This window comes from Haliaeetus albicilla, chromosome 24 (assembly GCF_947461875.1).
Source record: "Haliaeetus albicilla chromosome 24, bHalAlb1.1, whole genome shotgun sequence".
Taxonomy (NCBI): domain Eukaryota; kingdom Metazoa; phylum Chordata; class Aves; order Accipitriformes; family Accipitridae; genus Haliaeetus; species Haliaeetus albicilla.
Window position 1 is genome coordinate 456,684 of NC_091506.1, and position 17,016 is coordinate 473,699.

The 17,016-nt window shown below is 41.3% G+C and overlaps 1 protein-coding gene across 8 annotated transcripts in view; it reads left to right on the plus strand.

Moving 5' to 3' along the window:
- TMCC1 (transmembrane and coiled-coil domain family 1) overlaps positions 1–17,016 on the plus strand; it is a 202,940-nt gene that overhangs the window by 133,631 nt on the left and 52,293 nt on the right. Inside the window, exon 1 of one of the 8 annotated variants that reach the window (XM_069811727.1) lies at positions 9,213–9,257. The exons of the other annotated variants lie outside the window; for them this stretch is intronic. Coding sequence (XP_069667828.1) covers positions 9,228–9,257 — 30 coding nt within the window. The 5' untranslated portion in view covers positions 9,213–9,227. Of the gene's footprint in view, positions 1–9,212; positions 9,258–17,016 lie in introns of those variants that run through there. 8 annotated transcript variants of the gene reach the window in all.

Below are 17,016 nucleotides of genomic sequence, written 5' to 3' on the forward strand. Positions count from 1 at the left end.
CCTTTATTCTTTATGTTACTGACCTTGTATTTTTGTGGGTATAGGATCATTAATGGAAGTCTCTATCCACAGATAGAAATTGTTTGATAAAGATGAATGTAGTGTAAAGTAACATTTTTAGCAATCTAAGTTTACTATGAACAGATATGGACTAATACATAATATTAAAGCAATTAACCCCTTAAGACTGTGCTCCTTAAACTGTCACCTGGAGACATTCTTGTGCAGAATCACGATGCTGGTGCTTGTTTGGGATTCAAGAACGGTTTGGCCTACTTGATTTTTATGATATATAGCATCAAAAATCCTGGCGATGTTCAGAGTGCATCTGTTCACTATTAAAATATATAAAATAATCCCTATCTGTGAGTTCTCAGTAAAACTGTTCATAAAGCTGATATCTAATATAGCTTGGCTACAGTTAATAGTGGGGGACAGTCAGAAGGAAAAGGAGGGTTTGGAAATCTGACATGTTTCAACCCTATTCTCATGTTTAATAGAGCAGCAGGCAAACAGTTTTCCTGCTGTTCTTCAAATTCTGCACTGCTCACAGAATTGAAGTAACATCATTGTATCCATGGCTGAGCGAAGCTGGCTGGATGATTTGAATGGGAAGGACACATACGTTACCACATCAGCTGCTCAATGGTAGGTTACCTTTAGGTTACCTTTAGGGCACCTTTTTCTTGTGGTACATGTGATGCAGCTCAAAGCATCTTGCGGCTTGGGGGAACCGATGAAACGTTGCTCACCTTCACAACAGACTTTCTGGTGTGCTGCAAGTCTGTCCCTGGTATATGTCACCATAACTCCTGTAGATGCACTCCTTTGGGTCAAGTAGGGGATTAGGTTATCACTGTCAGTGCAAGGGCAGTTACTCAGAAATTTCCTGTTGCTTCTAATGGAAAGGTGGGTTTGCTTCTGTCGGCTGTTTTGAATGCCCTGTTGTAGACAAGCCAACTGGAGCATCTCAGTGTGTTACTCCTCGCATTATTTAGTTTTGAAGCTGTTCCTGCATGGATTCTTCATAAGGTTTGCTGGGCAAAAGGCTTGTCTAAACAAAGCTGAGAGATGGTGGAATGTAAATAGGTCTCCAAGCATTGCTGGCCGTGCTGGTGTTGAATGAGTATTGGCAGTGATTAGAAATATCATGAACTTTTCTAGGCAAGATGGGTCCCTCAAGAAGCAAATGAGCTTCCACTGCATCATCTTGCTTGGAGCAATGTGTGGGAAAATGTTGCAGAGGTATTGCCTTCATCTTGCAAAAGGAAAATGAGCTTCTGGCACTGTGTTTTAAGAAGTAGGAGTAACAGGTTTCATGAGGAGTTTGTCCTGTCTCAGTGTAACAGCTTCACAAATGCCATGACAGTGCGGAAGTAAACCAGACTTGAAGCATCTTTGCACATTGGTAATTAACAGGGTATGTGAGCCTACACCTGCAGAGATATTAGGGGTAGGACTAGGGACTTCTCTTTGTGAGAAAACATTACTAATAATCCAAAGAATTAGCTGTATACATGCCAGCTGGGGGTCTGGTGAGTTGTGTGTGATGGTGCATTGCCAAATAGACTTATCATGTTAAAGGATGTAAACACAGACTAAAGGTGGAATGCAGCTTACATAAATGCATCTTTCCTTTTAATAATGAAATTCCACAGCTTGTGGCAGTTTGCAGAATATTGTCATACTTTATAATAGGTGCTTACATGGGGCCGGACAGCAATAACAATTGGAATTTCCTACCAGCAGTGATCAAAGGAAGCATTACAAGTGTTGGCATCTTTACTCTGAATTAGTTACCTTTAGGGGTCCTTTGTAGAGATTTTGGCTTGTGTAGTATTTGTCCCTCTCCCCTCAATTCCCTGTAATAAACCAGCTGGCTTTCTCCTCAGCCAGTGTTTCTTCAAAGGCAGAGGAGTTTGCTCTCATTTTGCAAATCTTTCCATTCTGGATGTGACAGTCAATGATAAAAATGCATATGTTAACTAGAGCCTCTTCAGAAAGGATAGAAAAGCTTTTACGCTGAGGAAGGCCTCAGAAGTTTAGGGGAAATGAAATAATGGGAGCAAGAGAACTTGAGATAGTTTTCAACATTTACATGACACTCAGTTTGGGACTCCCCGTCTTGACAAAGGATGTGAGAATGGCCTCCAGAATAATTCTAAACACTTGTGGTTGGTGAGCAGAGAAGAGGATGGCAGAGGTTCCATTCAGAGGATTTTGGTTGTTCAAAGACGGGATTTGCCTGTGCTGATGGTCAGATCTGCTCAGTTTTCCCAAAGGCATCCCTCGGAGGTGGCTGTGTCCTCTCCTAACGTGCGTTGACTGTTGCAGTCCTGTTCCTACCAGACTGTAACTGCATCATAATACACTTCCATGGAGGGCACATAAGCACCTGACTTGAATAATAAAAGTTCTAGAGTGTCTTTTCACACCACGAATTTCATATTTGGGATTATTTAAGATAAATTGACAGGTAGTAGGGCTCCTCCATGAGTTCTCTCTCCATTAAACTGACTTCTGCCTTTGGGGCTGTTATTCCAACTTCCCTCAAGGTAAACGCAGTCTTTGTTTCAAGAAGAGAAAGATGCTCATGGTGTGGTTTTGACTCTAGACTTTTATTTCCCCCCACCCCTTGCCTTGACATCGTGTGCCTGGTGCCTTGTGGTTATAAAAAGCCCACAATTGCACAGTCCATCTCCCATCCCCTGCTGTAGGTAGGGCTGGTGCCCCCGATCATCGCTGCTCCTGGGGCGCAGGCGGCAGCAGCTCTGCCGTGGGCTGGGGAGGTGCCAGCCCGTGGCATGGCCAGCGTGGCCGAGCTCTGTGCTGCCGGCTTGTCTGTGCCGGCCGTCACCCGCCTGGCGGGGCCCATGGTGGCTGTGCCTGTGCCCATGCCACCTTGGGCGTCCACAGAAGTCGCTGATCACCAGGTCTGTGCAAGAAAATACATTGATGCTGGCAGTCCTAAGTGGATTAGCAGCTGAGGCGTTTGCAGGGAGAAATGGTCAAAAGCTGTCATAGCTCAGCGTAAATGATAGGGCAGAGCTTCCATTCGGTTTCACAATCCAAAGGGAGTCCAGAATGCAAAAGTAACCCCTCTCCAAGCCCACAAAATGCTGTTGTTAGTAAGAGGACGGGGATGTTTCTTTGTTCCAAGAGCCCACTGCGCTGTGGATGGTATGGCGGCACTCGGCACTCTGAGAATGCCGCAACATTGCTGTGGGACTGGCGGGCTCAATAAATCTGTCGTAGCATCTGTCTCCATCGCAGTTTGGCTAAAAAAATGAAATTCTTCTCCACAGCAGCCTCTCTGTCTCTTCGCAGACAGACCCCTTACTCAATAAAGCATATGTGGGAAAAGCAAACGGATGGCACAGCGGGCAGGCTGTGCACGCCGGACCGAAGCACAGCGCTGACCCGTGTGCCACCACGGCACACGCCGACGCACGCTCCTCTGCGGCCTCCCCGTGCTGGGCTCTCTCATGACAAGTGTCCGCACTTCTTGGGGGGTGGTTTGGGTTTCTGGAATACTAAGGGATGACAGGACAGGCTCTTTCCCTGACTACTGAAACCACTGTAGCTGTCACTCTTACCCCCTCAGCCCTCTGGGGTTCACAAGGACACAGGACACCACCTTTTTGCATATACTGTAGATACTGGATGACCTGTTATTTTGTGTAAAAGTTCACAGGCATACAGTGTGTTAGCTCTTAATTAAGAGAAGAGGACAAGCATGGTCCATGGCAATTACGAATTAGCAGAACTTTGCAAGTGAAGTTTCTTGCCTGCTTTTTGTTTATTGTTTTTAAATGTGGTTTCATATCTTTTGCGTCTTAGAAAATATTTGTTTTTTCAATGCCTGATTTGGATGTTACAATAAGTAAAATATTACTCCTAGTGCTGCATGCTTGCAATTTAGCCTTTCTTGTGTTTGGACTGATTCTTTCCGTACCATCCTTAAACAGGTCTTCCAGGTTCTAAAACTAGCCTCCCTGCAAAATTTATGACAAGAGGAAATCGGGGCCAATCCCATCAAATTAACTCGGTCCACAGTGATGTTAAATAAACTTTAAATCAATGGAAGTTTTTGTTAGTATACAATAAATGAAGTTTTATGTGCAGTTCAGACTACTCACTCTGGAGGCAGTGTGTCTGAATAGCCCATCTTTTGAAGACAAAAATTAATTCATTTGAAAACATAGTCTAAGTTCAGGGACACTTTGATAGACTCTGAAAGGAAAACTAGAGGAGCAAGGTGGGGTTTTTTTCTAACTTAAGATGCAGTTTGGATACCACTGAGATCAACTGATACTTGAATAGGGAATTCAGCTTGGAAAACATTCCCTTCTTGAGTTGTGAGCTTTGAGACTATTTAAAATAGACAGGAAAAATTGCTAAGGAAATGAAGCAAGGTTCTAATCCTTCAAAGAACTGCTATGAAAATTTTAGTATGCATAAAAAAAGAAAATTGTATTTAGATTTGAAATCAGAGTAATAAAATGTTTCAGCAACATATTATAATGCTATAATTTGACTTTTTTGATAGGCCATTCAAAGGGCACATACTCAGCAAGAATGGAGTCCAAGATCACAAGAATGCAAACTGTAAAGTTTTACTACAAGGGTTTTTTTGTTGTTATTTTCTTGAGTGCTGTTGGTAAACACTGAACTGCAGGAAAATATTTTCTCCATGTTATCTGCATACATCGTTGTCTTAACTCTCAGAAGCACATGAGCACTGATGTCATGTTTGGAAAATCCACAACTAGTAAAAGTTTCAGTTCTAGAATCACTAACTACTCCCAAAGAAAATTAAATTTGAAGGAGTGCTTAAATTAGCATGGGATAGCCTTTATGCAGGCACATTTTTTTTGCTTGCTCAAGCATGTTTGTCTTGGGGGTGTGCTGAAACCCACTGCCTACACCATGAGTGTGGAAGGACCCAGAATCCTGTTGGTGGTGAACAAAAGCTTACAGGGGAAAGAAATATTTCTATTGTCAGAAATAAATTATTTCAGCCTGATGACATTGGCAACAGGACAATAGGAGCAGAGGAAACGAAGAGCTTCAAGTTGGTGTGGAGGAGGTGTTTCACTGGAGGCTGGATTGCAAAGCATGTGAAATATTAGTGCAGAGCTGTTGCCCACAGGTCTTCAGTATTTGGGACTACTGTTTTGGAATGAGACTAAAGTTTCTAACAGCTTTCTCTATTTAAATATAAGGTTTTAGTTGGTGTGTGTTCTTTCTTTCAGTGAAATGTAGGTTGCCTTTCTCTTTATGCTAGACCCCACCCCCCCACCCCCCCCCAAAAAAAAGAGAGGAGAGGCATTCCTCTGCTTCTTATGCACAAAGCATTAATTTCAGTAGGAGTTGGGCATATCTTGGGATCAGGCCCATTAATCTCAAAAATAATAGTGTATTGCAGAGGTGTGGAGACTTGAGTGTCCTGGAATTGAGTAAGGAAATTATGTCTTAGTCATCGTTATTATGTGGCAGGACAAAGTGCTATAAATTTAAATACTTGTCAGATTTGCAGCTCTTCTTGCGTTTGTTTAGTGCTTTCAATATTAATGTTCTGAATAAAATAGTTGCTTAATTAAGGTAATGTATTGGCAATACTCTGATAACTTGATCTGTTCCATCCTTCAGTCTTTTCATTGATTTACATATGAGTTCATTTAATTTGGAATTTAATTTTTTTTCCCTAAAATGCTGTTTAATACCAGCTACAGAAGTTCAGAGGTATGCTATAGTCTCCACACGTTATGTAAAATTATCCTTTTTGTACCATAATGGAGCTGAAGAGAGAACAATGTTTGTACATAGACTGCCAGAAATAAATGGTTGCAAAAAATATGAGATCTTAAGCACTCAAAATGAGACATTTCAAAAATTAGATAGTCCACTGAACAGGTAGAAAAGGTCGTGGATTCATCCAGACAATTTAGCTAATCAGTAGTGAGGAACGAATTTCTCACTGGACAAATGAAAGTCTTTATGCGTGTTCTTTCACCTATGTGTTGCTTTTGGAGTGAGGGAGATGTCCCAGCCTAGAATGTCGCTGATGCCACAGTGAAAATGTACGTCTCTTGATCCCTGCTGTGCTAAGGGGATACAGCTTCTTTTGAACACATGGGTAATTCTGCAAAAGAGGAGGCTGTGTTCCGACTACTCCTGCCATTTCATACTGTTATATCTCTAGCTAATCAGACGTACCTCAGACACCATCTGTAACCAGCAGATACATATTTTCTATATATATCATAAGTTTGAGCAACTGGCACATTACTCAGCTGAATACTGTTTTTCATACCCTTTGATGTACCTTTCATCTCGCTATCCAGATCTGACTACCAAAACTGCTACCAAAGAGCAAAGACTTTTGAACCTTTTGCATATAAGTGAAGAATTTAAAAATAATAATAAGCTGGATGAAAAAGGCCTCCTGGCTCTGTAGTATCATTCAAGCCATTTTATTCTAGCATTTTAATAGTAAGCAGTACACATTTGAAAGACTGTTGTAACTATGTTTTGTTGCTGGGCCTGAAATATCGAGGCTTTGAATGCTTTCTTGACACTTGAGAAATGCATGTACTATTGATCAACTTTAACTTTGCTATTCTGGTATTTTTCATAAATGGATATATAAATATTTGCCTGGTGAATTGGTGCTCTCTATGCAACCTTCAGTGTCTGGGCTGTTAATTGAAAACCATTTGTGAGTACCAAGAGTCAGTAGCAAACAAGCAGTTCACACGTACCTGGGTCAGAAGTGTTGGCTGTGGAGTACTCTTTTGATGCATGCTGATGACTTCAGTGCTGCAAAGGGAGGGGTGCAGAGTGTGGGAGAAGTGGGTGTGTGTGACCATCAGTGGAGGACTTCTCACATCCAAGGTGGTTCTGCAGTTACAACACTGGCTAACTCATTGCTCAAAAAGACAATGATTGCATTCCAGAGTTGAACCTTGGATAGCTAAGGCTCAGTATTAAACCAGACGTGGAAGGAATTCCAAGGTTTCTTAATCATTTTTGGGTCTGTGGTATCTTGCAGATTTCAAAGGCAGCTCATCATTTAGATTGGCAGTTTGACCTGTGTCATATACTTAAACTATCACAGTATGTTGCAACCAACCATACACAGCCTCTAGGCAGTGTAATTAAAGCTCTAGCAGTCATTAAGAGAAAACCCTAGGCATTGTTTACCGGGATTAGATTAGTATGGGGTTTGAAAAAACTGCGTGATAACTTGCAATACTGAATGTAGTAGTTATCTACAGGAATTCCATGTTTCTCATAAATCCAGGTAATATGCAGAATAGAATCCCTGCAAGAAGATGCATTTTTCACATATTAATGGAGGGTGAACTTCTTTTCATAAACCTTACTTTTTTCTGTAAAAGGTGCAGGCCAGTGAGATGGAGCACTTTCAGAGCACAGTTTAACAATCTGGGGATAGCATTTGGAGAAAGACGACATTAGTTATTTCAATAAAATCTACTGACTTGCAATCCACTACACATTAAGTTCATTTTCTACGTTTGTCCATCTACACTGGTGCAGAAGACTTGCTGCAGGTAGCAGCCACAGTGGTACTTGTTTGCCAGGCAGAAAATTGAAAAGAGCTGGTCTCTTGCCAGCCAACATGACCGCAATGAAGCGGCATTAGTGAGAGGCCTTGTAAAGTTATTTTGACACTCTGCCTAAAGGTGGGATCTCCAGGAAGACCATTAATGTATTTCTATTACTAAACATTACTTTTGAAAAATGCTACAATCCCTCAAACAAGGTGGAAACCTCCATGTATTCCAGTGCAGATGAGTTGTACATGAACTAGTGGAACACCCGACGGGCAGAGGCTCCACGGCTTGGGATGCGAGCAGCTGAGCGTGGCGTTCCCACATCACCAGCTGGCAGGGAAGAGGCTGCTGGGTTTCCTGCTTTTGTCTGGTTCTGCATTGTGGGGATTCTCATTTGCGCAGACACCTTCAGGGGCTCAATGCATGTGGCAGTGGGTAGAAGATCATTAATGTGAACACAGTTCCTCCTCGCTGTTAGTTTCATTTCTGAACAGTTACAACTATACTGTTGCTTTTAGTTAACAAAGCAGCCTTTCCATATCTGTTCTCTCATCTCTTTGAAATCAAAAAGTAGGCTGTTGGTGTCATTAGCAAATGCCTCTTTAAAAACCAAATCAAAAGTTCAAATATCCCCAGTCAGGGAGTAGTATTCAAAATGAATTTGACTGAAAGTGCCCCTTGCAGCAGGGCAGCAGTGCTCTCTTGTGCCTGACAAGTGATGCCATGCTTCTGATTGTTCAGTGTGCAGACATCATCCAAGCTAAGGCATGATGTACCCAGTCTTTTAGGGAGAGAATGAAAATGTAGGTTAAAACTGCCATATAACAGCCACCGTAAATTAAAACCAGTTGGGTTTCAGGCTCACTGACAGTAGTTCTACAATAGCAAGGTTCAGAGGAGGAGTATAAAACCATTTGTTTCAGGGAATGCTTAAAAAAAGATCAAATTTATTTTTAAATGTACACTTCCTTATATAAGCATTTGATAAAGAAATAACAGTGGGGTACATTTTGTCTTAGAGATCAAATGATGAATAGATACTTGGTGTCATGCTTTGCCTGTGAATTAATTGGTTGTCATTGCTTCCTGAACATTAACCCAACCCACTTAAGAACTCTGCCAGGCGGGGCTTTGGGTTCAGGGTGCTGTGTGTGTCTCATCTCAAGCATAGGGGTTTAGGGCTGGTCAGTTAAATGCTTCCAGCTTCAGCTCTTGCAGGCTGCTCACTGCTGTTGCATGGTCCAATCCCCTCTACACCTGAAAAGCCAAGTAGCTTTCACCAAGGTTTTGCCAGTAGTATTTTCTGGTGGTTTAGCGAGCTGCTAATTAACTGAGGGCTAATGCATCAGTAGGTGGCTCTAGTCTTTGTTTCTTTAGTTCTGTGAAATGTATTCAAGCGTGGTAAGTACTCTTTTGCTACTCTTGCTTGTATCTGGGATGCTCAGAGAACTGGTTCCTCAGAGGGAAGTTACCATGTTAAATACAGAGTACTCTGTAATCTCTTTGCAACCCAATAGTATGTTGTCTTAAAGAACTATTCGGGACTATTAACAAATGACCTGTGTCTTGTATTGTTCAGGACTAGAAAACAGTGTTTCTAATATTTTTGCCATTAATTATCCTAGAAAAATTGTCTCAGATATACTTATGGATGCTGCTGTCACTCTTCTAATTGTGGTGAGTAAATATGGTCTTCTGTTGCTTGTTCTTTTCCTTCCAAATAATCAGCTGGATAGATGGGGTTTACAAAAGCAGCTCAATTCACATTTGCCTAAAATTTTTGTCCAAATACACCAATACTTTCTAAATCTAGAAGCAGGCAGATGAGACTGTGACACACACTGACTCTCACCCCCCCCGATAGAGGGCTTTCTAGCATTGGATCAAAAGCTGCTGATTCAGTACCCTCTATTTTGTCAAGGCAATGAGAAAAAAGTATCTAACTGCATTGAGAGAGCTCAGCAAAAGTAATCTTTGAGTCATTTCTGAACCAGTGGTATAGGAATTAAAATCCTGTTGATATCTTGGTTACAATTCAGGCAATATACTGATGGGGAAGAGTTTCTTCTGCTAAGATAGGCAGAAGAGAGGTGTCTTCTTCTTGCCCCTCCAGTGTTGGTCCTAAGTTAGTTCAGGCTGGAAGGCATCTCTGGAGTTCACCTGCCCAGGGACCTGCTCAAAGCCAGGCTATCTTCAGCATTAGATTCCTTTCTCTTTCAAACCTGTGACGCAGCAGATAAGCTCCCACACTTAGTAACGAGCTGCAAAATTCCAAACAAGACCAGGAATGAAGATGTTTCTAGACAGCGATTTCACACGTTAGGTAAAATTCCCTGTTCGTACGCTCATTTTCTGAAGAATTTTCTATTTCCATTTCTGGAGTTGATTCGTGTTACTGAGTTTTGTGCTTTGGCTGTGATGGTGGTTGTATTCTGGTTTGGGAGTATACAGTAAACCAACTGCTGACAACTACTTTGGTAGTTAATTTTTCGAGGGAGGTTTGCATGGCACAGTGTCTTCCGGTTCTGCTGACTGTCGTGGAGGAGACTGAAAGGTGCTTTTGCCGCTTCTTCATGAGTAGGGCTCTCTTCAGAGCCACCTTACTGGCACAAAGGAGAGGGAAGAAAAAAACCTCTGTTCTTGAAATAATTGCTGTTTATGAACGTATTGCGGGACTGGCTACAGCAAACTTCTGGTGTGTTCTGCTTAATCAATTACCTCCTGGTAAGAGGGAGTGTGGGTCTATCATGCAGTTACGTTTTCATAGTTGTCAGTCACTTTTCCTCTTAACACCCACATCTCTTCCTCCCCCTCTGCTTTTTTCTGAAACTGCTGGACTCATAATGCAAGGGACTTTTCAAAGCAGAGCTCCTTTTGCAGTGTAGCATTGTTATCAATAAAAAACCTGTAGAAGCAGGCATTGCACATCTTTTATGCATGTTACCCCTATGATGATCAGGCACGTTGCAGGTAGGTTCCCTGAGGTTTGACTGTGCAGCACCTGTGCTGGAGCTTGATCAGAGCAAGCTATGAATTATTGAGTATTCTGCTTCAGTCAGACAGGAGGAAATTGAAATGCTGCTCTCTTTAGCATTAGGAGCTTTAACCCAGTTTCTTACTGAGAGATACCAGTTCTTATTAGAGTGGGTTTTTTATAAAGGTATGTAGAATACGGTGATCCTTCAGATCCACACAGTTTTCCGTAAGAAATAATGTAAACACATTTAAACTCTCCTCTTAAAGCTAGAAAGAAAACTTCCTATACATTTTGACAGTTTATAATCCTTGGGAGGTGATATTGTATTGAGAGTCTTATTCTGTGCTGTATTAAACATGCTGACTGGATCTCTTATCGTTGAAGCAATTGCTGAAAAATCACAACCCTTTTTACCTTTCAGGTCACTTACTCAAAACAGGCCCAGTTCACAGGGGACTGGAAGTCTGTTACAACCTGGGCACTGCTTAGACTTGTACAAAAAAAGGTATGAAAAGGTATTAGAAACCAGAGAGGTCGTCCAGCCCCATAAGCTGATTTGGTTTACATGGAAATGGAAAATTAAATACATTAAGCACATTTTAATTGGATGCATCTAATAAAGATGCAGAATGGCTAATACTCTCTGTGCATGGCAATTTTCTGTGTGTATATTTCTCTTCTGTTTTGATTTAGAAACTGGCAGAGGCTTTTCTTTTTGTTTTTCTTGGTGATACTTTTGGAAATCTTAATTTCAATAAGGAGTTCTTAATGATCAGAAGCCCTGTAGTCCACAGGTGAAGGAACCACCCTGGCTTCATCAGGGGACAATGGATAACTGGATGTTACAGCCAGCACTGAAATCAGGTGCAGTTGCAGAATAGGAGGGAAAGTGAAAGAAATGGCTTGATAAAGAAGTCAGTAGGCATCTAGCAGAAATATGATGTGGGCAGACATTATATAGTCAAGTATGATGTCTGCCAACAGACGTTAACCTATTAAAATCTCCTGAGAAAACTGAAACTGCCACAGGGATGTTGGAGTAGGTCAGTGATTAGAGTCTTTGGGCAATCACAGATTCAGTTGAAGCTATGAATTGTGGAACTGCAGCTCACAGGTTCTGTACCTCTCCGTCTTAATGACCTTGAGCAGATGGCTTTAAATTGTTGTGCTTCAATTTTGCTACCTCCGAGACCAACTGACCCCACTGTGGGAGATGCATATTCCCCTGCTGCTGCTGCTTCTCTTTTCTCCAAACCATATCCAGCTAAGAAGCTCCGTATTGGCTGCACTTGTTTTCACACACTGGTGGAATTGCAAGTTAATGTAACTGTAGCGCAGACAGTCTTAGCAAGACTTTGTATTCATAACATTCAGACAAGTATCTACCCCCCCTTCCCATTTCCAAGGGTAAAGAAACAAAATGACCTGACAGTTTGTGTTAAACTGCTTTTGTGCAGCAGTACCTTGACTGTTAAACACACATTCTCCAGTGTTCTTTGTCTATACCTTCTTTGCCACCTAACTTCTAAAGCAGTCTTCTCTTTGAAGGGAATATTTATGCTAAGTGACTTTTGAATGACTGTCTGCTGTAATCCATAAACAGGCAAATCCACTTCAATACTGCGCTTTGCATTGATGCAGCCAATTGAAGCAGCCCAGAACTTTGAAACAGAAAAGGTCTTACATGGGTCCCACGTGATCCCTAGCTGCATTGTGGGAGTACAGTGACATTCAGATATAGGACTTTTTCTTTTCTTCCTTTTAACCTATAAATAACATTAAAGTATTTTTTTAGCAGGGAATAATGGGGCCACGTCACCCACCTATGCCTTGATAGCTACAGTCACTATTATAGCTTCAAGAAAATGCCTTGCAGCATTAGTATGTCTTACTGCTAGGTAAGGTCAGTGGTTTTCTTCCTGCTCTGCGGTGTGTCTTGCTGTTTCTCCCTCTCTATCCCTCTGTCTCTCTGCTGAATTGTGGTTGGACATATCCTGTTTAAAAACAAAACAAGAAACATAGTTGGAAGGGGAAAAATAATAATGGGCTCAAGGGTTTAAGTCACATTGATTTTTAACGTAACCAAATGCATGCTTGAGCCCATTTTTAAATTAATCTTGACACTCAGGAATAGCAGAACAAATTTCAAGGAACATCTTCTCTGTATTTTGGTATCCTAACTCCTTGACTGTTGGAAGCAGTATGAAATCTTGGGAACCTGAGCTAATTTACTGTAATTCGAAAGGAACGAATATGTATATTCAGCATTTCTACTGAAATTCTCTGAGCTTTTCTGCCCACCAAAAAGAAGATAGGATTTTAAGTAGTCTAGCCTGTAACAAACAGAGCTGATAAATGGACTGCCAGACTTTATAAAGAAACTTGGTCCATACTAGCACATGCTGACTTCTCTTGGTATCTGGCCAATTTTGGCTAAAGCTAGAATAGATAACCTGTCTTCATTATGCCATGTAGACAAACTTAGAAAAATTTGGGCTTACATATCTGCAGTTGCACCAGCATTTTGCTGTATAAGTATGCTCCACACCTCTGTCCCTGCCCATAGCTCTTTTCACGTTTACCAGAATTCTTGCTTTTCACACAAATCTCATTTCTGAATGCTTCTGCTGCTCTCTGAAAACCCTGAGATTTGGGCCAAATGCTCTTCCAGGCAGGAGGTAGCACAGAGCAACACATACTCCACTGCAATCCAGGTTCCTGCTGTTCTTAAAACTCCTGGACCCCCCCTTACTGTCCTTTCAGGAATTTCAGTGTCATGTTCAGGGACCTTTTGTTTATGTGTGGTGCTACTGTGTGTTGCTGCAGGAGCTGGCAAGTCAGCTGGGCTGTGAGTGTGAGCGTGTGCTTGTGTATTTATGCATGTACATCAATGTCTGATGCCCACTCCAACCTTTTCTAAAGTAGCTTTCATCAGAATCTAACACAGTGGTTGTATGAGGGTTTTTCATAAGTATCTGTCCATGCTTTCAGTCTTGTAGGAAACTGAAATACACATGGTTTTGGCCCAAACCACAAATACACAATGCATTTCAGTTTCAGGTGAAGAAATTGCGATGAAGTGTCTTAGGGTGCGTCGTCTTACTAGGGCCTACCTAACTACAGAAATATTTGCGACTTTTGGGAACAGATCCCTTCTTCCCCCTTACTTACACCCATGTGCTATTACAGCTGCCCTTGTGTTGCATGTAGCGATTGTGCAGCTGTGGGGCTTCAGTTCAGCTGGTTTATCCATGGGAAGACAAACTGTGCTGAGAAGGGGAGAGAGGGGAAGACAATTTTCCCTTGGATTGGCCACCGGAGCCAGCTCGGCATGCTGTGAGCATCTGATGGGAGGGGAACGGCAGGAATGTATGGAAGACAGGGTGTGCGGAGGAAGGGACTGGGAGCACCCCTTTCAGTGGCAGTTTTCTGTTAGATCTGAAACACCACCTTAGAAAAAATTAGTAGTGGTGGCTACTTTGGAGGCTGAGGAAATAGAAGCACGCTGCTACATGTGGCATTTCTTGCTTGCTTGCAGGGTGCTGCTAAAAGGACAGTGGGTTATGTCCTTGGTCAGCAAAACTGACCTTACAGGAATCTTTAAATAAATTGTTTCTTTAAATTAGTTTGCAGTTGCTATCAAAATGTTGATCCTTTATTAATATTCAGTGACTTGTATCATACGTACATTATAGGCTTTGGAGCTTGTTGGTTTGTGCTAAGAGTAGAAATGAAGAAGAAAATACTGCTTTTCATGCAAGCATTGAGTGAAAAAGCTAAAGACTATGCAAAGAAATCATTGTGCCATTTTAGACTTGAAATAATTGGGTCTAAAAAGTCCAGGCAAGGAGCTCTTGTTGACCACTGCAGTTCAGTAACGGTTCACATAATATGACTGCATCTCCCATTTATTTATAGCTAGATAAAGAGTCCCTGAAAATGTGTTGTTCTCCAGGGCAATGTTGAAAGCTTGCAGGCTCGGGAGGGACTTGGGCACCGTTGGAGTTTTGTGGCTTTGATGTTACAGGTTTTTCAAAACAAATGCCTGTTGTGTGGTCAGCTGGCAAAAATAGAACGCTAGTTGCTGCAGGTTTTTGGTTTCAGAAGTTATCAGCTATCAGTAAGCTGTTTTCCATACTGAATATGATATAAACATCTGCTTTAAAAAGAAATCCTTCCTATGTAAAGAGTATGGTTATAGGTTTGGTCTGGTCTGGCCTGGTTTGGCGGGGTACTCATTCTCCCTTTACAAATTTTCTCAAAGCCATTGAGATTTGTTCATCTTTTCTAGTTCTTCACTAACTACTTAATTTCTACATATTCTTCCAGTTTTCTTATGTAAAATACCATGAGAAGGTCTTCATTCACTGTGTGGGGAAAATTTCTGTGGCGAACTATGAGGGACAGTAGGTCAACTTTAGCATTGCATTGACAGTCTGTACTGGTGGGTTTATTGTCCATCTGTATTCATAGAGGCAGGAGAACTGTGGAGATTCAGGAGTATCCTTTTACATGAGCCTAGACCTAAGCATTTTTTAAAGTTCAGAACTGTGCTATGTTTCATGTTATCTTGCTTAATATTAATAAAATTCAGGATGCACTGCACTTTACTGATGCATATGCAAAAATATGGTCTCCAAGTATTTTTAGTATTAGACTATCCAAACGCAGTAAGAGTACAAAATGGTGGCTCCCTAAAAATGGTAAATGATACTAAGTGATTGTCTGTATAGGAGATTGTCTTTTGTGTATCTGAAACATTGAACATTAGATTATAGGTATATAGATAATCTCATTTCCTCAGGAAATATGGAACTTCATACTGCTGCTCAGAAATGTAGAAAATGGACCTTGATGCAGATGTCACGGGAGGGCTGCTGGAAATCAGTCAGATGTTTATCCCACTTGTTAAACTTAGAAATTGTATCCTTTCAGAATCTTCTTGTCTGGCAAAATAAATGCACTTTGGGTAGGTAACAATCACGAGTTCAAATGGATGGATTCAATGGATTGTAGATTCATAGTATGAATGTAAAAACCAGAGGACAGCCATTTGCAGGCACTGCCCTGGCATTGCCTTTCTCCAATAATCCTGCTGTTACAGGTTCGTGCTACTAATAATTTTCTATGGTGTTTGGTTCTCTTCGCTGTCTTGAGAAATTACCTCAGTCTGCATGAATTTGTGCCTGAAGAATACACTTCACGCTTGGTGAAGTAGCTGTTTGCAGCCGTTTCTTGGAACAGGCCCTGTTACTGCTGCCACAGTCCTTCTGCAGTGTAGATCCTCTACTGATTGCAGTGTAATTTCCTCATCAGCTGAGCTGGAAATATTCCCTCCCTCATGCCTCAATCACTAAAAAACACTGGATGAGTGGGGAAGAGAGACTAAATAAGAATTCTTAATTATCCGCCACAATTGCACGCTTTCGTATCTTTGGCATGCAGTCTCCTTCCCTTCTGTCCCTGTTTTGGTGTTTTTCTCTGTAGCTGTTGGGCTCAGCTGCCTTGCAGAGTAGATAACTAGACAGATGAGCCTCCCACTGTGTTTTGGAGTGATGTAGTTATTTATTTTTCTTCATTTTCTCCAGCCCAAACACCCTTCCTGCCTTGTCTCTCTCGTAGCAGTATTTTGAGGTATGGTTTCTTTTCTGGTGCTATTTTGTTACATATTCCAGATATGATTTAACAGAGCCTTGTGCCATTTACATAGCTATTTCACCTTCTAGTTAAATGGGGCGACAGGAACCCCAACCCAAACCTTCGGTTCTATCAGTTTCTTATTTGTCAGTAATAAAGCTTATCTGAAATGTTTAAAGAGAGAGATTTTAAAATTACAAGGTTCAAAATTAGACTCGTTAGCAAACTGAGGGGGATGAACTTCAGGTTCTTCTACTGCTCTGGTCACAACAGAGCAGACATATCTAGTAATGTTTGTCGTCTTCTGTCTTTAATCTATTTAGGGAAAAACTGAGAACTCCACTGTGATAGCTTGGGAAGATTTACTAATCTGGCATTTAATTTCTAAACAAGCCTGTATTTTTAGATGCTTTAGTGTATGGTGCTGTGCACTGTCTTCCTGGCAAAGTCTAGCTAGTCTATGCCTGCACTGCACACTATAATTATGTGTAGGGGAGGTAGAAGCCCACACAAATTTGCCTTGGTCAGAGTGCTTCATGCAAGTGAGTGAAATTATTATATTCATTTTGAAATGTGAAGTTTGGTATGAAAATTCAACTTTGAAGTAATTTATTCCTTATTCTGCTGTGTTGTTTCCATAGTAGTTCTTCAGGATTAAATGGTACTCTCATTCTCCCGAGTAGAGTGTTGCTGCTGCTCAGGTTGATGTTTGAGTTGTTAGCTGCCATGGGTTGCAATTTTTTTTTTTTAACCTTCTGTGTAAGCTGTGTTAAATGTATATATTGGTGAAAATAGGGTAATGGAAGGGATAAATTTTAATCC